General features: G+C 41.1%; 1 protein-coding gene across 1 annotated transcript; it reads right to left on the reverse strand.

The window, feature by feature from the left end:
* Nucleotides 1-1,252: 1,252 nt before the first annotated feature.
* Nucleotides 1,253-7,035, reverse strand: LOC106562105 (eukaryotic translation initiation factor 4 gamma 2). Its single transcript, XM_014126695.3, has 18 exons — nt 6,891-7,035; nt 6,546-6,648; nt 6,312-6,443; nt 6,128-6,194; nt 5,889-6,040; nt 5,701-5,811; nt 5,435-5,617; nt 5,207-5,342; nt 4,949-5,112; nt 4,744-4,839; nt 4,498-4,626; nt 4,298-4,402; nt 3,976-4,191; nt 3,613-3,871; nt 3,316-3,520; nt 3,004-3,212; nt 2,768-2,889; nt 1,253-2,618 (listed from the first exon to the last, which is right to left on the reverse strand). The coding sequence occupies exons 5-18, from the start codon at nt 5,970-5,972 to the stop codon at nt 2,553-2,555; spliced, it is 2,085 nt and encodes a 694-aa protein (XP_013982170.2). The 5' UTR covers nt 5,973-6,040; nt 6,128-6,194; nt 6,312-6,443; nt 6,546-6,648; nt 6,891-7,035; the 3' UTR covers nt 1,253-2,552.
* Between the last annotated feature and the right edge of the window lie 16,564 nt (nt 7,036-23,599).

Genomic DNA, 23,599 nt, shown 5'->3' on the forward strand with positions numbered 1-23,599 from the left:
CCAGATCAGGGTATGTCTGACGGGGCTGACCAAGCCTGTCTGAAGAACGTATGTTGTAGAGCACTTGTCAAACTCGTTCCACGGAGGGTGGAGTATCTGCAGGTTTTCGCTCCTCTCTTATACTTGATTAGTAAGGAACTCCCCTCACCTGGTTGTCTAGGTCTTAATTAAAAGGAAATAACAGAAACTAAGCCCTCCATGGAATGAGTTTGACACCTGTTGTGGAGGTTTTCTCAGTTGTCACTGTGTTGGAAGCCTAAACATGGTTCTGAATATGGGTACCAGTGTAGCTCTGTTCAAAGTGCAGATGGGCTGCTTAATCTAAGAATAATAAAAGCTCATAAGGAAATGGGACTATAGAAGTACAGTGAACAACTAGGCCTTGGCTATAGCCTAAAGTGCATTGCAAATACTCATCACAATTCTGGTGAATACCCCCAGCCCACTAAATACACTGATACAGTGCCTTATTTGGCTGTGGACACACTGTATTAACATACAATTGCTACTAATGGGCCTCATCTTCCCTTGCAACCACTTACTGACATGCAAAAATGCTACAGTACTATATTTAAGCAATAAGGGCCGAGTTGGTGTGATATATGGCCAATATACCCCGGCCAAGCATTGATGCAACGCAGATTGCGTGGATAGTCCTTAGCTGTCGTATATTGCCCATATACCACATAACCCAGAGGTGACTTATTGCTATTATAAACTGGATACCAACGTAATTAGAGCACTAAAAATAAATGTTTTGTCATACCCGTGCTATACCTCAGCATTCAGGGGTCGAACCACCCACTTTATGCTGCGTCCTTTGCGACCTACTTCAATAAGTACGTTTCTAACCATAATTTCTTACAAAATGCATACCACATGTGGGAACTGATGACCTTTGAAGTGTTCTCCATAAGGATCAGTCCATTGCAATAAAACCTTTCAGAAGGGGAATGGTCCAACAAATAATGGTGTGACAATGTGCTATATTAAGGCAAGAACTCCTTAAAAATCAAAACAAAGTTAACTTCCATGGTAACAGGAATTTCAGTAATTGTTGGGCATTTCTCGTAGGCCTACCAAGAAACAGAGGAAGTGTTTGAGAGCTTGCCTTGGTCATTGGGGAGTTATACATAGCAAATATACAGTAGTTGCAGGACTTTATAAACCATATTCAATGGCCTGTTGCTGCTCTTGGGTTCACATTTACATACCTGAATCTAGGTGAAATATTACACAGGACAAGTCTAAGTGAACTCAGTGTTTAACTTTATTTGAAAGTTAAGCAATAGTGGTACACGAACATTCTTAGCAGTTACAGAACCTTACAGTAACACTTATAGAAAGTTATACTGTACAGATGTATACCTCGTGATTTCATTAGATCATAATAAGTTGAGATGATCATTTTTTTAATCATGATAAAAACTATCAATAAATATCTGGATCAGACATTATGGCAAACAGGCTTCAATTTTTCACGAGGGGGGGCAGAGTTAAAGTGTAACAAAATCAAAATCATTTCTCATGTTAACTTTATTCACCAATTAAAAACATGTTGCACTTGTGTAGTTTGAAAATTGTTGCATGAGAACAGACCATGTGTGAGTTCATTTTGCATGGCCCGATGCCCCAGGTGGGTTAGTTTGCAAATGTTTAGACCATTCCATTGGTCCTTAAGTGAAATCGCCACCCACCTGGGGCACCGAGCCATGCAAAACCAACTCACCCATTGTTTGGTTGTTCCCTGTAAAGAAAATTCAAGTATCACAATGTTTGACAGATACAGAGGGAGGTACACAGCAACGAGGGTTGATAAATTAACAAGGCCGCATCATTTCATCTCTCCCAGGTGATGTGCTATACATCCACAAAAGCACTTAAAAAAGGTCTGAATTTGAATTCTTACAATCACGATATTATAGTGCAAGTAAAACCGTTTTTTTTTTTATTATTACAGACTTGTGCATTAGTCCAGACTAAGTGTTTTCATTTGAAATGGAGACATTAAGCAATTCAAACCCAACACATGAAGCCCATAATGAGGAGGTAGAAACACAAGCAAATATAAACCATTAATGTCATGGTAACCAATGATTACAGTTGAGGATTCTTTGTAACAATCAAGGGATGAGTGAATATTGCAACGACTCATGTATGACGTTGAGCAAAGTGCATCTCTACAGTGTTGCTAATTGGTTAACAACAAAAAAATAAAAGCATAGAATTCAGCAGCAGGAACAAGGCCCTTGCAATTCAATTGTCTTGCAGAAAAACAAAAGTCTAGATTCAAAGCAGCTGATACCATTGATCTTAAAAGGGGCTCTTAAAACAGATGGCAAACCATTATTACGCTTAAGCGCTAGAAAAGAGCCAAAAAGGGAAAAAAAGCCAACATGCATTGACTTAACATGGCCAAAAACTTGATAGCGGAATGAAGTGTTGCAGTGGTTATGTATGCATATCATATTGGGACAGGGGGGGATGGGAAGGAAACAAAAGCAGTATTATATCAATAGCATTTTTGCACCATTAGGCTTTTGGCTGGTTCTTCAGTCAGCTTCCTCCTCAGACTCCTCTTCCTCAGCAGTCTCCAGCCAGGTCAGCCACTGGTTCACCTTCACAGGGAACATACCATGAGCCAAAACAGAGATGCATTACCCATTTCTGTGGTGTATTTCTAGTCTAATAAAAAAAGCCAGTTTAGTGTGCACTTGCAATGGTGTGAGTTGCAATACAAATTGTCTGGGAGTAGAAATGGAATTACCTGAAATAATGCTTTCCCCTTCCCAGGAAACTCTTGAGTTATGTCTTCTTTCCATGCAAGGAAGGCTTCTTCTTCAATGATTTCCATATCGTAGAAGTGGACAAAATAGCGCAATAACATTCCTAGAGAAATTAAATATAGATTTTAAAAAACTGTTTGAAAAAAAAACCTTCTTGGCAAATGTGCTTGCATAGAATTGACCCAAGTAATAATTTGAGCCTGTGACCTGTACGTACCTTTAGGGAAAGTTTTAGCGTTGCAGTGGACCTGCAGTGCGTAGAGGGCACTGACTTGCAGGTCCTGGTGATCATGCAGGAACTTCTGCATCACTGGCTTGAAGGCCAGCAGCAGCTGCTTCTCCTGGTCCAGCTGTTCTTTAGTGGGGGCTGATAACTGGTCTTCTTCCTCACTGGCATTTATCTCTTGGGCAATGAACTGCAAGAAACTGGAGGAGGGGGGGAAGAATTCAGACCTAGTCTTAACATAAGTAATCTCAAGATGCATAACCACAGAACTCTACAATGTGGGCATTAGCCCTTTTCCTATACCTGGTCATGAGGATGTTGACGAAGCCCTTGTCGGTGTGGAGCTTAGGGGAGATGTTGTCCTTGATCCACTTGTAGATGCACTGGGGAGAGGGGTCTGCTTTGATCTGCTTCAGCAGTTCCTTTTCCAGCTTCATGAGTGGGAATAAGAAGCTCAGGCCTTTGCCCTCCAAGATCTCCAGCATACGATCCTTGTTTTGGTCAATTTCTGCAGATTTCGGCAAAATCACAACAATCATGTTCAAATGTGAAAACTTGATAGAGCTTTCTAGGCTAAGGGTTTAGGAGAGGTTGACATACCAGGCAGCATCTTCTGCATGTTGACCTTGCTTTGCTGGAATAGATCAGTGAGCCACTCACGGCCCTTCAGCTTGGCAGTCTGTTGCAGACAAAGCAGGAAGAGGGGGAAGTGGGTGCCATTCTCCAGAGGGTGGGCTAGCTCGTCCATGCTCACCAGCTCTGCGATGATGGCTCGCGCCGCAAACTGGGCCAAGTAGGACTTCACCAGAGGAATGTCCACTTCGATCTTGGGACACTGGTCCAGAACACTGAGGAAAGCCTGTAAAAAAAAGTACACAAAGGCATGTGGTGAGTAAATTCACTGAACAGTAGAACCTTTGATATCTTACAACAAAAGCTCTTTGCCATGACTGGAAGACTGACCCGCATGAAGCTCTCCCCAGTAACAAGGCCCTCTGTGCGGAGTGTGTGAATCAAGGTGCTGGCATGCTCCTTGTCTTCGTCTGGGCAGTCAAGAGAACAGATCACGATCTTGCTCAACATCTCAGGCAGGAAGTGTTTGGGAGCCTTCATCTCTCTTACACCGTTCACAGCTTCATCAATGTTTTTGCTGTTCAGGTAATCGGTCACTATGGTCTCCTGATAAGATATAATATGGACAGAGACTGTTAGCTTTCAGAAATTCTTCTATGGGGCAAAAAGTATAACTTGAAGGAGTTCCTTGAGATAGTAAAGTGGAACATACGGTCATCTTAAGCAACTCTTCCTTTGCAGGAGGCGGTTTCTTGGTGGTCTTTGGAGGTTTTTCCTGAATTGGAGGAGGGTTGGTTTTCAGACCAAGCAGAGGAGGCTGTGAAATGATAAGACCGTTTAGAGTGGGCAGAGTTTAAATACACATCAACTCCAGCTGAATGCTATAAAACCGGTATGCGTGTTTGTCTTTACCTGTCCCAGTGGTGGCGTTTGAGTGCGTGGAGGTTGAGCACTTGGAGGAATCATTGTTGGTATCTGCGGCTGCAACTTTGGCACTTGGTTTGTGTTGAGAAGGAATGACTGTGCCGGCCTTAGACTGATCTAAGAGGGGGAATAGAGGGTATTATGCATTGTTCTCATCTCTTGCATTAAAGTGTTTTGGCTTGTTGCCTGTGCAAACGGTGGTTTAAAAGAGTGGGTATCTACCAGGTGTTGTACCTCATCAGCGTTGAGCGATCCTTTCTTGATGAAACGCGGTGCCATGTCCTTAGACTGAGCCTGCTGTTGCTGGTTCTGGAAAATTGGATTCTGCCCCTGAGAAAATGTTTGAAATGACTTTGGATGCAATGCCATATCCATCAAGATTTGAGCAGTTCAAGAATACTAAAAAGATACTGCTTTTAGTAAAGGGTGCAACTTTCACCTGGTTAGATTTGATGAAGGGCTTGCCTCCCATCTCAAACTGAGACTGGGTAGCAGGGGCTGTGTGCCCACTGTGGCCGTTGAAGAGTGGGTTGGTGCGGTGACGGCCCATGGTGGGTGAATACCGGTCCTGAATCACTCCAGGGCCTGTGCCGATCCCACTCCCTAGTAGCCAGGACACACATTAAAATGTTGGACAACAGGACTTGAGATAAGACAATAAATTAAAACTACTCAGGAGCATCAATCATGGATGTACCTGGCATCTGTCCAAACATATCCGCCAACCCTCCAAGAGTTTCCCTGTCAAGTTTCAACCTAGGCATGAAAGGCCCCTCCAAAAAGAAGTCAGTCCTCATTCCCTGGGCCATTGGTGGAATAAAAACACCCAAATCCTGCAAGACACAAAGCAGACGTGTATTTAGACACTGTGGCATTTACAGATTCATAAGACTTGGCTGCACTTAATAAAGAATGGTTAACTAACTTTTACTGCTTCCTGACGAATCTGGTTAATCGTCTTTGGTCCATTATCGATAAAAGCTTTGCGAGCCACCCAATTGTTCTCTCGCAACTCCACTGAATCCTGCACCAGGAAACGAATCCTTGCCGGCAAGTCCTTGTTGTTCATTAAGGATTTCATACGGCCAAAGTACTGATCCATTAAAGACTGCAAGAGAAACAAATTAGTCACGCCCAAATGGAAAAGAATATTAAGACACTAAATAAAATGACTCAAGAGTATATGCTTACCCTAGCCTTTTCATGATCGAGTCTAGGCCCCACTGTTCTCATTATCTGACAGAGGCACTCCAAATCTTCCCCCATATCCTTAAGTTGGACTCTCTTCTTCTTTTCCAAAAGCTGAAGACAAAAGATTAGTTAACATGCATTTCATATGGTTTAACATTGTAAAAACAGTACTGATGTATTCGACTTACTGTTTTGATGCACTTATGAAGGATAGATTCATGGATAAGATCGAGTTTGCCAAGTTCCCCAATGAATTTGATATTGCCCAGCATCTTAAACTTGGCAATGGCATGCTGCTCCTCTTCCTCAGAGGTAAGAGGGTTGTCATGTTTGTCGTAGACTGAGGGAATAGAAAAGAGCAAAGGTTAACACAAATCAACCACACAGGGCACAGAAAATAGGCACATTTTTTCAAATGTTCACTCACTTTCAACATTTCTGGCGCGGTTCTCAAATTCATCTTGAAGCTTAGAAATCAAAAGTCTCCTGAATGTCTGCAACACACATTGTTTCCAAATGAAAAGATTAGATGGGGGAGAACAAAAAAAAATCATGATACCTTTGTCTATAATAGTAGTAATCAATCTGATGAGGATGACAACGATGCTTACGGTGCTTTGTTTTTGTGACGTTTGGATCTCTGGCGATGGGCCGTCAAAGTTCGGTGCGTCCTCTGCCAAGCGCAGACATAGCTGTGCATAAAGCGAGCTATACTTGGGCTCTTCGAGGGCTTTGTCAACAATCTGTTTGAAATGGGGTGATGTACACTGAACAATATAGCCGTTTCCACTCAATCAATAATATACATGAATGCACACAGAGCTAAGAAATAGATTTTAAATTACCAGCAAGATCACTCCTTTTAGGACGAGCTTTGAATCTACGCCCACATTCAGGAGCTCAAGGCATAGCTTGTCAAACTTCTCGGGGGTCAGTTTATTAAGTATGCTGAGGATGGAAAGAACAGGAAACATGAAAAATACTGCATTCTGAAGACAAGGCATTATCTGGTGTTAGAAAATGGCACCACTAACACACTGAAATCTGCTGACTTGCAAATGGTCCAGTTATTTCTGGTGGATAAAAAAAAAAGCTATGGGGCGCAACCAGATTCAAGTTGGCAAACAGCCTACAAGATTACATTTTTATTTGAATCGAATGCGTGTAGCCATTTATTAGGGGATACATACCCTCTCACTTTCCTGAAGATTGCATCATGTCGTTCTTTTTCGTTGGAGGCATTGGCATCTCGTCTAGTGCTTCGTGAAGGAACCCATCTCTGAACGCTAGATCCTGGGGCTTTCCCCAGGAACTCGCTGCAATTAACAGCATTAGTGACATCTGAAGTAAGATTGTTTGGAGTAACATTATGTTTTGGTAAAATGGCTTGAATAGTACCTGTTGCCGACAGTCTTGGGATGGTACTGAGAGGCACCCCTACCTCCTCCCCCACCCGAAGAAGCACTGTGGAACAAATATTATTTACTTGAAGAATGGTGTGAACAAAATGACATAGCTAGGACTGTTAAGGCTATAATCTATTCTACACTATGTGAAGGATATCAGTAGGAATTGAAACAACGACCTATGAGGACTAAGTTGCATTTTGCCCGAAACAACTTACACACAATCTTACCTGAAACGAGAAGCACCCCCTTCTGCAATCACACTCTCCACTTTGGCGGCTTGACAACGATGAATTCCCGAAAATAATAATATTCAATGGGTGGGGGTAGGCAAAAGCGACCTGAAGAAAATGCATTTTTAGAGTACAAAGTAAATTAATACATTGACGCATGGCATACACTTCCTGCTAAAGCACAGAGCTGGCTAGCTTCACATCCTTTGTTGTAAATGGCCAGTAGCTAACTACTGGTAGCCTGACTCATTTAGCTAACTAAACACATGGCAAGGACATAGTAATGCTGAGATTCCGAATCCATGGCATGTTTAGCCATCCATGTCTGTTTTGATCAAAAGTGATCTGTTTATCAAACGTTAACTAACTAGCTAGCTAATTAATGCTACCGGTAACTAGCTCATCATTTCCTCTCTGCCTGTTGGTTGTGGTGGACTAGTTAACTACGTTAGCTGGCTAGCTAGTTAGCAAGCAGTCATATCACTTTGAACATTATTGTCAGCTGTCTTGTCATACGATATCAACATTTACAAAGATAACAGACTGTTATCCAGTTAGCATACGCAGGAAACGCCACATTGGAAAGCTAGTTAGCCAAGTAGCTAGCCAAGTAGCTAACAATCGGAAGCCATTTTAGAACAGTTAAACGGCCAGTTAGCCAAACCTAAAGTTAAACACTGACTAGATGTAACGATCATACCTTCACCGAAGGAACGTCAGTTTTGTAGGTTGTGTGGTTTCCAAATGTGAGAAATAAAAATAAAGAAGGAAGGACCCTGTTTGGTCGTGATTAATTAACTGGAAATACTGAAATAAAAAGCAGTGCGTTCCAGGGCCAGACCTCGCACCGGTGAGAAGAACGCTGACTGTAATCTACGTCATGCGTTGATGGGACTTTATTTACTGGGCTGCCAGCCTTTGTATCACACGTACAACAGAATCAAATACTCCCCTCTCAAGCTCACCCACATATATATATTTTTTAAATCCCTAAATAAAAAATGTAACGTCAGTTTACTGGGGGAAATACACGCATTATGTATTTATGTGTTGTATTCCTGGACTGAATTCATAAACTGCATTCTCTCTCAATTGTTATAAAGCCTTTTATCTAAGGTACAACCCCAAATCCGTAAACACAGGCACCCTCATAGATATCATCCTAACCAACCTGCCCTCCAAATACACCTCTGCTGTCTTCACCAGGATCTCGGCGATCGCTGCCTCATTGCTTGCGTCCGTAATGGTTCTGCGGTCAAACGACCACCCCTCATCACTGTCAAACGCTCCCTAAAACACTTCAGCGAGCAGGCCTTTCTAATTGACCGGGCCCGGGTATCCTGGAAGGATATTGACCTCATCCCTTCAGTAAAGGATGCCTAGTTATTTTTTTTAAATGCCTTCCTCACCATCTTAAATAAGCATGCCCCATTCAAGAAAGCAGGACTAGACAATCTGGACCCTCTCTTTCTAAAATTATCAGCCTAAATTGTTGCAACCCCTATTTCTAGCCTGTTCAACCTTTCTTTCGTATCAACTGAGATCCCCAAAGATTGGAAAGCTGCCGTCATCCCCCTCTTCAAAGGGGGAGACAGTCTAGACCCAAACTGCTACAGACCTATATGTATCCTACCCTGCCTTTCTAAAGTCTTCGAAAACCAAGTTAACAAACAGATCACCGACCATTTCGAATCCCACTATACCTTCTCCGCTATGCAATCTGGTTTCAGAGCTGGTCATGGGTGCACCTCAGCCACTCTCAAGGTCCTAAACGATATCATAACCTCCATCGATAAGAGACAATACTGTGCAGCTGTACTCATAGACCTGGCCAAGGCTTTCAACTCTGTCAATAACCACATTCTTATTGGCAGACTCAACAGCCTTGGTTTCTCAAATGACTGCCTCGCCTGGTTCACCAACTACCTCTCAGACAGAGTTCAGTGTGTCAAATCGGAGGGCCAGTTGTCCGGACCTCTGGCAGTCTCTATGGGGGTGCCACAGGGTTCAATTCTCGGGTCGACTCTTTTCTCTGTATACATCAATGATGACGCTCTTGCTGCTGGTGATACTCTGATCCACCTCTATGCAGACGATACCATTCTGTATACTTCTGGTCCTTCTTTGGACACTGTCTTAACCAACCTCCAGACGAGCTTCAATGCCTAATACAACTCTCCTTCCGTGGCCTCCAACTGCTCTTAAATGCAAGTAAAACTAAATGCATGCGCTTCAACCAATCGCTATCAGCACCTGCCCGCCCGTCCAGCATCACTACTCTGGACGGTTCTGACTTAGAATATGTGGACATCTACAAATACCTAGGTGTCTGGTTAGACTGTAAACTCTCCTTCCAAACTCACATTAAGCATCTCCAATCCAAAATTAAATCTAGAATCGGCTTCCTATTTCACAACAAAGCATCCTTCACTCATGCTGCCAAACATACCCTCGTAAAACTGACTATGCTACCGATAATTGACTTTGGTGATGTCATTTACAAAATAGCCTCCAACACTACAAATTGGATGCAGTCTATCACAGTGCCATTCATTTTGTCACGAAAGCCCCATATACTACCCACCATTGCAACCTGTACGCTCTCGTTGGCTAGCCCTCGCATCATATTCGTCGCCAAACCCACTGGCTCCAGGTCATCTATAAGTCTTTGCTACGTAAAGCCCCGCCTTATCTCAGCTCACTGGTCACCATAGCAGCACCCACCCGTAGCACGCAGCAGGTATATTTCACTGGTCACCCCCAAAGCCAATTCCTCCTTTCCTTCCAGTTCTCTGCTGCCAATGACTGGAACGAATTGCAAAAATCACTGAAGCTGGAGACTCATATCTCCCTCACTAACTTTAAGCACCAGCTGTCAGAGCAGCTCACAGATCAATGCACATGTCCATAGCTCATCTGTAAATAGCCCATCCAACTACCTCATCCCCATACTGTTATTATTATTATTTTTTATTTTTTTGTTGCTCCTTTGCACCCCAGTATCTCTACTTGCACATTCATCTTCTGCACATCTATCACTCCAGTCTCTATCACTCCAGTGTTTAATGGCTAAATTGTAATTATTTCGCCACTATGGCCTATTTATTGCCTTACCTCCCTTATCTTACCTCATTTGCACACACTGTATGTAGACTTTTTTTCTATTGTCTTATGTTTTGTTTATTCCATGTGTAACTCTGTGTTGTTGTTTTCTTTGCTTTCTTTGCTTTATCTTGGCCAGGTCGCAGTTGTAAATGAGAACTTGTTCTCAACTAGCCTACCTGGTTAAATAAAGGTGAAATAAAAAAATAAAAAATAAAATAAAAAATCCTTTAATCCATTATGTCAGAGTTAACTGTCTGAAAAAATCTAAGATATATATATATATATATATTTTTCCTATTCTACTTATTTGTGTCCGAGCTATTGTAAATGTGAGTTTGTGTTTTTATATCATTATTAGTTGCAATATCTGGATATAAAAACAGCAACATCTGTGGTGGTCTCCCATGGTTAAACCACTCTTCATTCAATTTCTGTAAAGCCATGGTTAGTATGCGGTCTTATTGGCCCGAGCCAAAGTGCACAGGATGTCGACCCAGACAATGTGCTCATTTGCCAGTACAGTACATTAATTGACTGGGGGCCTGGTACCTCCAGGCAGTATGTTTAGGTTTAGGCTCACTTACGCATCTCTGATATAATGTTTTGAAATCGCTGAAAGAGAATATTGGTTTCATGTAGCCTATTGTTGTGAGTTTTTAGGGATTAAACTTGATTCAGTGGGCTATTTTACCATTGTCCTGAATTTCAGTATTCTCCTTCAGTGATTTTAAAACAACACTTTTTGATTTACAGTGTAGTGTATTGTACAGAACATTCTACTCCAAGATTTCACAATAGTCATGATGAAGAGGAGGGCCAGACTATGTTGCTGAAAGAAGTTCCTGGAACTTGCTTGTTGACACTATTGCTTGTTGACACTATTGATAAAAATGCTCATAAGGTCGTGTTGAGTCAGATCCTCATGCCTCCGGTAAATGGCTACTGGTCCTCAGGTTTCTTTTTCTACCACCCACACCATACATACAGTTCCTGACTTATTCACTGCTGTACCTCAAAGCCCTCCACCAGGGGCTGAAACATGAATGAATCTTTCTCTCGTCAATGTGTCTATTGGTTTTATGTACCGTTTTGTGTTTGTCAAGGTTTATTAGATTATATCACAGTCGTTTAGAATTTTAAGCACTCTGTGTAATCTGTTTTCTAAACAACCTGGCACAGACGTCAATTCAATGTCTATGACACCTTGGTTCCATGTAATTTCATTGAAATGACGTTGAAACAATGTTGATTCAACCAGTGTGTGCCCAGTGAGATGGAGCATAGCCCTGTATAAAGGATTGAATTATCAAGGAAGTTCACTGAGCAGTGTGTTTCTCCCAAGTATATTTACTCTTGGAAGCAGAGGTTCTTGAGACCAGCATGACTCCAGGCTAGACACATTCCATTCTGCCAGTCTGTACCTGTCTGTCTCTCTTATAGTGTGTCACCAGCCCAGCCCCATTGTCTGCCACAGTAGGCATTAGGCAATGCCAGGATGGAATACACAGACAACGATAGATACGTTTAAGATTTCTTATGCTTACTGGCAATCATTAACATTGAGCAGGAAGCTGCTTTTACTACATATATTCTGCTAATTAAATTGCACTCCTGTCAGTGCTGATGCTGCTTTCAAGCATGTCTATTGAAAATAATCGCATCAGGTATTAAATTGTGCTGATATGAGCCGTCTGAAATGTATGGTGGACCAGAAGACCTTGACACAGTACCTGGAGGCTCTGGAAAAATGAAATCAGTTTAATCAGAGATTGTCTATGAATTATATCCACGCTGACAGACTTGCTTGACATCTGCAAAGTTTTTCTATTTCCCTCTCTGATGAAAAGCCTGTTATCTCCAGTCTTGATAGATTCCTCAATGGAAGCACAATGGTGCCATCAGGGTTGGGTAGGTTACTTTCTAAATGTAATCCGTTATAGTTACTAGTTACCTGTGCAAAATTGTAATCAATAAGGTAACTTTTGGATTACCCAAAATCAGTAATATAATCTTTTGGATTACTTTCCCCTTAAGAGGCATTAGAAGAAGGCAAAAAGGATCCATCAAACACATTTGGTGTGTCATCATAGTGGTCTCTGACTTGTGGTCAGACTTGCTTAGGTGGAACAAACTTAAACTTGCATCTGTTTTCAATGCTGAATTGAATGCCATTAAGAAAACAGAAAGGCAGCATAATGTTTTTATTTTGTTGCAAACATCCTTTCTGAATTTAAAAGTAATCCAATAATCAATCATCTAGTTTTTCAAAAGTATCTGTAATCTAATTACAATATTTTTGGTGGTAACGTAACTGATTACAGTTACAGTTTTTTGTAATCAGATTACATGAGAGCATTGTGAGCTAATGTCATTGCGAAGGAATCTTTTAACTTCATTTTTTTTTTTCAAGACAATGACCAATGCACATCACACTAACACGTTTAGAGAACCTTTCAAATTCTGTGGTCAATAGGCCTGAGATTCCTTTGTCAGTGTGGAAGTTGGCTGCTTCATGGTCAGTTTTATTCACCCACTCAAATCCTTTTCTTTATCTTTCATTGTGGAGGTTGTACAGACTTTCCCTCACATTTCTACAGGCAGCTGTGTGACTGTAAGGCTTTCTTAAATCATTAATCACAGGGAAATAGACCAGCTGTCTTGCTGTGGGCAGCCACTGCTGCTAATAAGGCCCAAAGTGATGCCATCAGCAGGCCATTTGTATAAGCTTGTTGCAAGCGAGTTTACAGTAGGCCCTATGTATGTATGTGTGCACCAGTGCCTGTGCTAGTGTGTGTGAGTATCAGCAGGTTTTAGTTTGGGTTCTTCAATGTACAGTAGCTATTTACAATACAAGAACTGCCTTTCCCTCTTTTATATGCATTTGTCATTTTAACAGTGCTTACGTATGAGCAAATATATTACCATCTGTGACATTTCCTGGTGCGTTGTCATTTCAGTTTCATATGCAACCTCCCACGTTATACTAACCGGGGGGGGGGGGGGGGGGGGCATAAGCATAGCAAAGGTGAGTCTAGAAATATTTATCAATCATAAATGATAGGTAACATCATATCTTACCCATAGTCATCTTTATCTGAGCTTCTATGTCTGTTAGAATGTTAGGCTATCAGTACTCAATATATATGATAGGCTATCAGAACTCAATATTTCTGGTAGGCTATCAGTACTCAATATTTCTGATAGGCAATCAGTACTCAATATTTGTGATAGGCAATCAGTACTCAATATTTCTGTCAAGGACTCCGATTATTTACTTGCTCTATTACAAATGACCAGTAGATGGTATTGACGAGCTCTTTATGATTTGGAGCCTCTGCTAGTTTCTCTTCTCTAGAAGGAAAAGAAACACACCTATTTAGACGAGATGCTGGCTAACGGAGTAGAAAACTTGAGAATAAAGGAAAGCCGCACACCCTAGGAGCTCAGATGCAAAAATGTAATAGCCAACGTTTCGACAGCCAAGCTGTCTTCATCAGGGTATGATCACAAACACTGCGGGATTACTCGTTTATATAGTGTCAAAAGACACGCATATAGTGACAAAAGACACACAAGTATGGCCTAATATCATTGGTTAATTCTCAAATATAAAAATGGCATACAAAGAACAGCATACAAAAAACAAATGGATAGCATATGATCATAGATTCATTTTAGACTACACAAGCTTACAAACAATTACAATGGCAAAGTCACAATAATCACAAGAATGGCTTCAGATCAAAGTCTACGTTGAGACTGAAGGGAGCAAGGGTCTTTAAATTAAAGATCCAGGCGGTCACTCGTTTTAACAATAAATTATCAAGGTCACCCCCTCTCCTAGGGAGGGTGACATGTTCGATGCCAATATAACGCAGAGACGAAATCGAGTGGTTTGCTTCCAAAACGTGGGCCGCAACTGGGTAAGTCAAGTTTCTCTTCTCTACCCGACATGCACATGGAGTGTTCATCAAAACAAGCTGCAAGATATGCCAGGAATCCAGCCTAACTCTTTGAGTGACTAAGTAGATCACCTATGCATATCGTTGTCAGTTTTTTACTAGTTTTTTACTAGTGACTAAACAAACGTTCTGATCAAATCCTAGTGTAAAGTAAACTAATGACACCCCAGTGTGGTTCATTGGGGATGGAGTGTTTGGGTGTTGCAGTATGGGACCCCTTTTGAGGACTGAGGCACACTTGTTGATGACTGATAGGCAGGCTCTCTGACAAGCTGTGCTTTGAGAGATGGAGGTCCAACCTCAACAGTAATGGCCTGTCAACCACCTGACAGAGTGACCCATCTTACCCCAGTCTCACGAGAATCCCCTGACTGCAGTGTGCAGTTCGGGGCTGGGCTCAATGTGGGTGGAGTCAAACGTGTTTAACCCGAACCCTTCCCGTCTCCTTCAAGGTCACCCAAGTTGAAGTTCACGTTGAAGGTATCAACATCAACAAAATCTAATCTTAATTGAACCTAACCTACATGGATAAAAATATAAACCATGGAATTAAGTGAGACTGTCATTATGCATAATGTACTTTGTAATATTCATGTTATACCAATGCAGTGGTATATTTTTATATAGCCAACTATCACACCGATGTTCGCACAGCGTTAATTAGCACCCATTTGCACGTGAGCTAGCTAATTAGCAATAGCACCCTTTTGCATGTGAGCTAGCTAATTGCTTAGCTAATTTGCTACTTGAGCAGTAAGCCTAGGTTTACATGTACAGTTACAGTGGCAAGAAAAAGAATGCGAACCCTTTGGAATTACCTGGACTTCTGCATAAATTGGTCATCAAATTTGATCTGATCTTCATCTAAGTCACAACAATAGACAAACACATTCTGCTTAAACTAATAACACACAAACAATTATACGTTTTCATGTCTTTATTGAACACAGCGTGTAAACATTCCCTATGCAGGGTGGAAAAAGTATGTGAACCTCTGGATTTAATAACTGGTTGACCGTTCTTTGGCAGCAATAACCTCAACCAAACATTTTTGTAGTTGTGGATCAGACCTGCACAACAGTCAGGAGGAATTTTGGACCATTCCTCTTCACAAAACTGATTCAGTTCAGCATTATTCTTGGGATGTTTGGTGTGAACCGCTCTCTTGAGCTCATGCCACAGCATCTCAATCCGGTTGAGGTCAGGACTCTGACTGGGCCACTCCAGAAGGCATATTTTCTTCTGTTGAAGCCATTTTGTTGTTGATTTACTTCTGTGTGTTGGGTTGTTGTCCTGTTGCATCACCCAACTTCTGTTGAGCTTCAATTGGCAGACAGATAGCCTTACATTCTCCTGAAAAATGTCTTGATGAACTTGGGAATTCATTTTTCCTTCGATGATAGCAAGCTGTCCAGGCCCTGAGGCAGCAAAGCAGCTTCAAACCATGATGCTCCCTCACCATACTTTACAGTTGATGAGGTTTTGATGTTGATGTGCTTTTTATCTCCACACATAGTTTTGTGTGTTCCTTCCAAACAACTCAACTTTAGTTTCATCTGTCCTCAGAATATTTTGCCAGTAGCGCTGTGAAACATCCACATGCTCTTTTGCGAACTTCAGACGTGCAGCAATGTTATTTTTGGACAGCAGTGACTTCTTCCGTGGTGTCTTCCCATGTACACCATTCTTGTTTAGTGTTTTACATATCGTAGACTCGTCAACAGAGATGTTAGCATGTTCCAGAGATTTCTGTAAGTCTTTAGCTGACACTCTAGGATTCTTCTTAACCTCATTAAGTATTCTGCGCTGTGCTCTTGCAGTCGTCTTTGCAGGACGGCCACTCCTAGGGAGAGTAGCAACAGTGCTGAACTTTCTCCATTTATAGACAATTTGTCTTACCGTGGCCCGATGAACATAATGGCTTTTAGAAATACTTTTGTAACCCTTTCCAGCTTTATGCAAGTCAATAATTCTTAATCTTGTGTCTTCTGAGATCTCATTTGTTCAAGGCATGGTTCACATCAGGCAATGCCTCTTCTGAATAGCAAACTCAAATTTTGTGAGTGTTTTTTATAGGGCAGGGCAGCTCTAACCAACATCTTCAATCTGTCGCAATGATTGTACTCCAGGTTAGCTGACTCCTAACTCCAATTAGCTTTTGGAGAAGTCATTAGCATAGGGGTTAACATACTTTTTCCAACCTACACTGTGAATGTTTAAATGATGTATTCAATATAGACAAGAAAAATGCAATAATTTGTGTGTTATTAGTTTAAGCAGACTGTGTTTGTCTGTTGTTGTGACAAAAATGACCAATTTATGCAGAAATCCAGATAATTCCAAAATGGTTCACATACTTTTTCTTGCAACTGTATGTAATCGATTTGATCGTTGATTTTCTGTTTCTTCAATGTATGCCTTGTGTTTGGCTGGCTCTAAATGTGTATCATTGATGCCGATGGACATTCCCTAATTTACACATAGCGAGTCTACACAGCCTACACATAGTATATACAATAATGAAATGAAATGCCTATTGCTTATTTTATGGATTTCTAATTATCACGCCTTTTATGTCTATGCTTATTTTATTTGATGTCTACAGACACGTTAGTGTGTTATTGGAGGGCGAGAGTCCCAAAATTAAGAAATGCAGCAGCAGTCAACTTCATCACGGTCCTTTCTGCACATATAAGGTCAACAACTACATCAAAGGTCATGCTTCAATGAGGGACAGAGGTACTATTTCTTTCTTTGTTTATTTAATATATTTGACGCTCACGTTTTTTTGATTTGCACTATTTTTCCAGTTACATCAGTGTATTTAATTTAATTTTATAACTTGTTACTTTACTGTTATTCCTCTCTTTCAGAGTTCACAATCATAAAGTGTGGCTTCAGTTGTGGAAATGCGACACACTTTCATTGCTGCTATTGCATGGCAACAATACTGTGTGTAATGCCGAAGGCTTGATGCATGGCAAGATATAATAGTTGTGATGACCTTTTGAATAGTAATAGATATCACTGAAAACCCCTTTAGTAATAGTGGCTTTTGTTTGCATGGTGGTATTGTGAAAGTAGGGGTGTAATTTGTCTTGATCACCCAATGAGGCATTACTCTTAATATTTATTCTTCTTTTTTCTTCAAGGAAGCAGATGTTCTTCTAAAGGACACCCTAGAGGCAGCAAGGTGGTGCGAACTCCAAACATTTAAAGGCACTGTTCCCCTCCCTAGTGTAATTGGGATGGATGGGGAAGACGCATTACAACCCTTAAAGAACTACGGTTGCACAATGGCCTGGATGAAGAGCAAAATATTACCCTCAAGGAACCATTCATGTTCTCGTTCCAGTTACAGAGAGATTATGAGATGTTCTATGTGGAGGCAGTTGACAACAAGAAAATGACTGTTTTTGTCTCTTTTGAGGAGCAGCGGTGAAGCCATTTTTGAGGAGTGGTCAAACCTTGTTATTGTCTGCTGTCTTAATGATTTCCTTTGTTAATTGTGTTATGTTGTTTAGTAATGTCACGACTTCCACTGAAGTCGGCTCCTGTCCTTGTTCATGCGGCGTTCGGCGGTCGACGTCACCGGCCTTCTAGCCATCGCCGCTCCATTTTTCATTGTTCCATTTGTTTTGTCTTGTTCCCCGCACACCTGATTTACATTCCCTAATCACATTGTATATATATATATTCCTCTGTTCCCCCCATGTCCTTGTGTGGAATTGTTTTGTTACATGTTCAGTGTGATGCGCCAGGCTGGTTATTTCCCCCTGGGTATTCTTGTGTAACCCATAGGAGGTTGGATTATTAACGTTTGTTTTTGTGACTGTATTTTGCGCATTTCTCTTTTTGCATTTTGGCTGGAGGTTTGACGCTGTTGTGCTTCTGCCCAAATAAAGAGTGCGCCTGTTCACAACTCTCTGCTTTCCTGCACCTGACTTCGCTACCAGTACGCACACCCGTGACAAGTAAAGATGACGTAGAAGTCACCCGAGTCTCTGATCTCTTTACTGGAGCTGGTATAACTTAATGTACAAAGCACATTCAGCTTGTCAGTATGTCTATATGGTGTAGTCTGTCTCCATTCTCATGAGGAAAGTAAATAGCATTATAAATCAGGATAGGTAATAACTGTGTATATATATTCTCAATGGAATAATATAATTATAAAGTTATATTTATCAACAATTTTAACAGTACATGATATACATAACAAGTCTGTTGTTCACTGCACCAATATAGCTTGTCTAAAATATAGCATGAAGCAAAAAGTGTTACAACACGTCTTGGTACCACTTTATATAATATTCCTTACGAACTTCAAAAATGAAATACGTTTGTATTCAACATGTGCCTTGCACAAACGTGTGTGTTTGCATTCAGTGTGTGACTGTCAAACCTCCAGATGGACAAATAAAACACCGGTGGGCAGGGTCAAATGTGGGCGGACTCAAACAGTTGACTCCGCCCACGTTGAGCCCGGCCCCGAACTGCACAATGCAGTCAGGGTACTTCGCTTACATCGTCTAAAGTTATTAATCTGTGGAAAAGTCACTTCTCCCAATATTTAGGTTCAATAGCCCTTGAGGTTGTCATCATATTTCAGAGGGAATCGCTGCAAATTCTGAAATGATCCATGATCTGTGAATAATAGGCAAACAACTTTTTCTGTTTAGTTATAGTTGACTGTAACCAAGATTTAGAAACAGTGTAATGCTGATGTGAATTGTTCATTCCCAGCTGTGTTGGAATGAAAAACAGAGCTCCAAATGTTGCATAATATTGATACATTTCAATCAAATCATAATGAGACTGCCCATTTTATCATTTCATGGGCAAAGAGCAAGGTACTTTTAGTTTAGCTGTAGTCCTGATAACCAGGACTGGCAAGAAAGTACATTTGAAGTCGGAAGTTTACATACACTTAGGTTGAAATCATTAAAACTTGTTTTTCAGCCACTCCACAAATGTCTTGTTATCAAACTATAGTTTTGGCAAGTCGGTCAGGACATCTACTTTGGCAATGACACAAGTCATTTTTCCAACAATTGTTTCCAGACAGATTATTTCACTTATAATTCACTGTATCACAATTCCAGTGGGTCAGAAGTTTACATACACTACGTTGACTGTGCCTTTAAACAGCTTGGAAAATTCCAGAAAATGATGTCATGGCTTTAGAAGCTTCTGATAGGCTAATAGGCTAATTGACATAATTTGAGTCAATTGGAGATGTACCTGTGGATTTAATTCAAGGTCTACCTTCCAACTCAGTGCCTATTTGCTTGACATCATGGGAAAATCTAAAGAAATCAGCCAAGACGTCATATTTTTTTTTTTAGACCTCCACAAGTCTGGTTCATCCTTGGGAGCAATTTCCAAACGCCTGAAGGTACCACATTCATCTATACAAACAATAGTACGCAAGTATAAACACCATGGGACCACGCAACCGTCATACTGCTCAGGAAGGAGACGCGTTCTGTCTCCTAGAGATGAACGTACATTGGTGCGAAAAGTGCAAATCAATCCCAGAACAACAGCAAAGGACCCTGTGAAGATGCTGGAGGAAACGGTTACAAAAGTATCTATATCCACAGTAAAATTAGTCCTATATCAACATAACCTGAAAGGCCGCTCAGCAAGGAAGAAGCCACTGCTCTAAAACCCGCCATAAAAAAGCCAGACTACGGTTTGCAACTGCACATGGGGACAAAGATCGTACTTTTTGGAGAATGTCCTCTAGTCTGATGAAACAAAAATAGAACTGTTTGGCCATAATGACCATCATTATGTTTGGAGGAAAAAGGGGGAGGTTTGCAAGCCGAAGAACACCATCCCAACCGTGACGCATGGGGGTGGCAGCATCATGTTGTGGGGGTGCTTTGCTGCAGGAGGGTCTGGTACACTTCACAAAATAGATGGCATCATGAGGGTGGAAAATTATGTGGATATATTGAAGCAACATCTCAAGACATCAGTCAGGAAGTTAAAGCTTGGTTACAAATGGGTCTTCCAAATGGACAATGACCCCAAGCATACTTCCAAAGTTGTGGCAAAATGGCTTAAGGACAACAAAGTCAAGGTATTGGAGTGGCCATCACAAAGCCCTGACCTCAATCCTATAGAACATTTGTGGGCAGAACTGAAAAAGCGTGTGCGAGCAAGGAGGCCTACAAACCTGACTTGGTTACACCAGCTCTGTCAGGAGGAATGGGCCAAAAATTCACCCAACTTATTGCGGGAAGCTTGTGGAAGGCTACCCGAAACGTTTGACCCAAGTTAAACAATTTAAAGGCAATGCAACCAAATACTAATTGAGTGTATGTTAACTTCTGACCCACTGGAAATGTGATGAAATAAAAGCTGAAATAAATCAATCTCTCTACTATTATTCTGACATTTCACATTCTTAAAATGAAGTGGTGATCCTAACTGACCTAAGACAGGGAATGTTTACTAGGAATAAATATCAGGAATATTGAAAAACTGAGTTTAAATGAATTTGGCTAAGGTGTATGTAAACTTCTGACTTCAACTGTATTAGTTACAGACAGACAAAAACCTTGACCCTACTCAAATGAGTCGCTGTTATGCCACTGTATAACATTCCCAACCAAATCCCTCAGGCTTAGTGAGACAAATGGCCGTCAGATTGGTGGTGCCAAATGACTTTGGCATGTAGGGAGGTGTCCTGTCAGGACAGAGCGATGTGGGTGCTTTATCTCCCACTCTGATACACACTATGAATTAAAGCTTGATTAAAGGACTGGCCTATCTATACATGCCAAGCCACCTAAGCCAGCTGGCCAAGGGAGAGAAAAGACACAGGGTAAGGAGTATTTAATTATAAAACTTAAAACATAGAAGGTGGTTGTAATACAGTAATGTGTTATAGGCTAGATTGGTAGATTCACAGTTTGGTTTTCTTGATCCCCTTTCAATATTTAGATGGACTTCATTGTCTTTAGAACTTTTAGAGATGCTAATAGGAGAGTGTAATCCCCTGATGTACACATGCTGACATGAAGAGAAATGTGTCCACCATCTCTGTCCACCAGAACTCAATACTTGGCCGTCAAGTGGTGTTTGATGGATATTAGCTGTGGACTGAATCTTATGACAGATGCTAAACTCTAGGTATTGATCGAGAGAGGGCTTGCAGCCGTGTGTGGAATACTGAGACTGGAAGCAGTCTCACTCACTGACTGAACATACTGTACTGTACTTTATGTGATTGTGTGTGATGTGTGATTTTCAGCCATATTCAGATTATTCATATTCAAATGAATACTGAATTCATGCAGCAGTGACATTCTCAGGGGTTTTACTGACAGATTTTTGTGTTTCAGAATAGAAAAGCATATGCCCTTCTTGTTGAGAGCAATACAGCTGTTCATAGTACACTATTTCAATACATGCTTTCTCGCTACACTCACTATCTTATGTGCTTTTCACATGCGATGTGAAGATACTTAGAAATGTTTGAGCACAGACCAAGTAAATATGTTTTTCTGAATTTAAAATCCACACTGAAGTTTGAGACATCCTCACTGGAGAGAGTTGTGCTGGGGTTTTCAATAGGTGGCCTTGGATGAAGATTTAAAAAAGGACTGTCGAGGCTTGGTGAGGCATTGTCTGAGGCATGGAGAATGCAGGCACACACAGCAGAGAATCGAAATGAAATGCTTGTGTGTGATGGCACCAATTTTCAGTTCAAGTGAAGAATAGCTCATAGATGATTCTGGGTGTCTCCATCATTTTGGAAAAGTCAGTAGAAAGTTACACTCAGTTCCCATGTTGCTCGTTATGAATGAAGTGTCAAGGTTGTCAGCTCAGAGATTTTCAACACCCAGCAAAGGCTGAATTTAAAGTGGGCTTTCAGGAGATTTTTCAAATACAGTGCATCCTTGATGTGATGTTTTCATGGTCGTTTGTGATTGAAATTCTCAGGGACAATATGCAAACATTTTTGCCAAATATGATGAATCTAACTATTGACAGTCATATAACTTACATCCATAGATTTTCTTCAGACTAATCTTCATCCACTTTCCATATCAGCAATCTTTTCCTCGAGATCTCCATGAGTGAGATATTTGTTCTGCTGTAGTAACACCTCCAGAACAGAGCATTTATCACATCCTCAAGCACACTCTCCAGAGTTGTTTTAACCAACGGTAAACAACTTCTGTGCCTCGCACATATATGTGAGAATCGAGACAGGATAAGGCCTGGCAGTTTCCTGAAAGTGTTCACACTGAGATGTGCCTAGATGTGCTGTTTATCTTGGTGCTGGCTTGTTATTTGCTTTCAAAGGTGCTCCTCTTGTTTCATACTGCATGTGTGTGAGTGTGTTTGCTTGCATGCTTGCAAGCATCCTCAGGTACTTGGTTTCAGTATGTTGTTATGAAGGACCTGCGCTGTATTCAGCAGTGGGGGAGGATCTGTGCCAAGATTCCAGGAAGGCAAGGCTGCGATCTGCATGTCTTTGATCATGTTTATCTATCAGGCTACAAATTAGTTTAGCCAAAGCTGACCTCCTTTTAATGGGGGCAGAGTGCATTTTCCCTGCATCCTGAATCTCATATACTGAAATATCTATGATCTTTGTGTCCCAGAGCCCAAATCTCCATCTTCTGCATTTAATATTCCTTAATGAGGAGATGAGACCAGGCTTTATGGTAGTCTTGGTTTCTGTGAATCACAAGTGTGGTCAAAGAGAGCATTTTTACTACACTGAACAAAAATATAAATGCAACATGTAAAGTGTTGGGCCCATGTTTCATGAGGTGAAATAAAACAACCCCGAAATGTTCCATATGCACAAAAAGCTTATTTCTCTCAAATGTTGTGCACACATTTGTTTACATCTCTGTTAGTGAGCATTTATCCTTTGCCAAGATAATCCATCCACCTGACAGGTGTGGCATATCAAGAAGCTGATTAAACAGCATGATCATTACACAGGTGCACCTTGTGCGGGGACAACAAAAGGCCACTCTAAAATGTGCAGTTTGTTACACAACACAATGCCACTGATGTCTCAAGTTTTGAGGGACTGTGCAATTGGCATACTGACTGCACGAATGTAATTATTTCTACTATAAGCCACCTCCATTGTTGTTTTAGAGAATTTGGCAGTACATCCAACTGGCCTCACAACCGCAGACCACGTGTATTGCGT

The sequence above is a fragment of the Salmo salar genome, chromosome 11 (assembly GCF_965601325.2).
Source record: "Salmo salar chromosome 11, fSalSal1, whole genome shotgun sequence".
Lineage (NCBI taxonomy): Eukaryota > Metazoa > Chordata > Actinopteri > Salmoniformes > Salmonidae > Salmo > Salmo salar.

Coding starts and splice junctions, on each gene's coding strand:
- LOC106562105 (XM_014126695.3), bottom strand. CDS start 5,972: ATGCTGGGCAATATCAAATTCATTGGGGAACTTGGCAAACTCGATCTT. Junction 4,403..4,497: donor AAACGCCACCACTGGGACAG/GTAAAGACAAAC, acceptor ATCATTTCACAG/CCTCCTCTGCTTGGTCTGAA. Junction 3,872..3,975: donor CTGGGGAGAGCTTCATGCGG/GTCAGTCTTCCA, acceptor TTTTTTTTACAG/GCTTTCCTCAGTGTTCTGGA.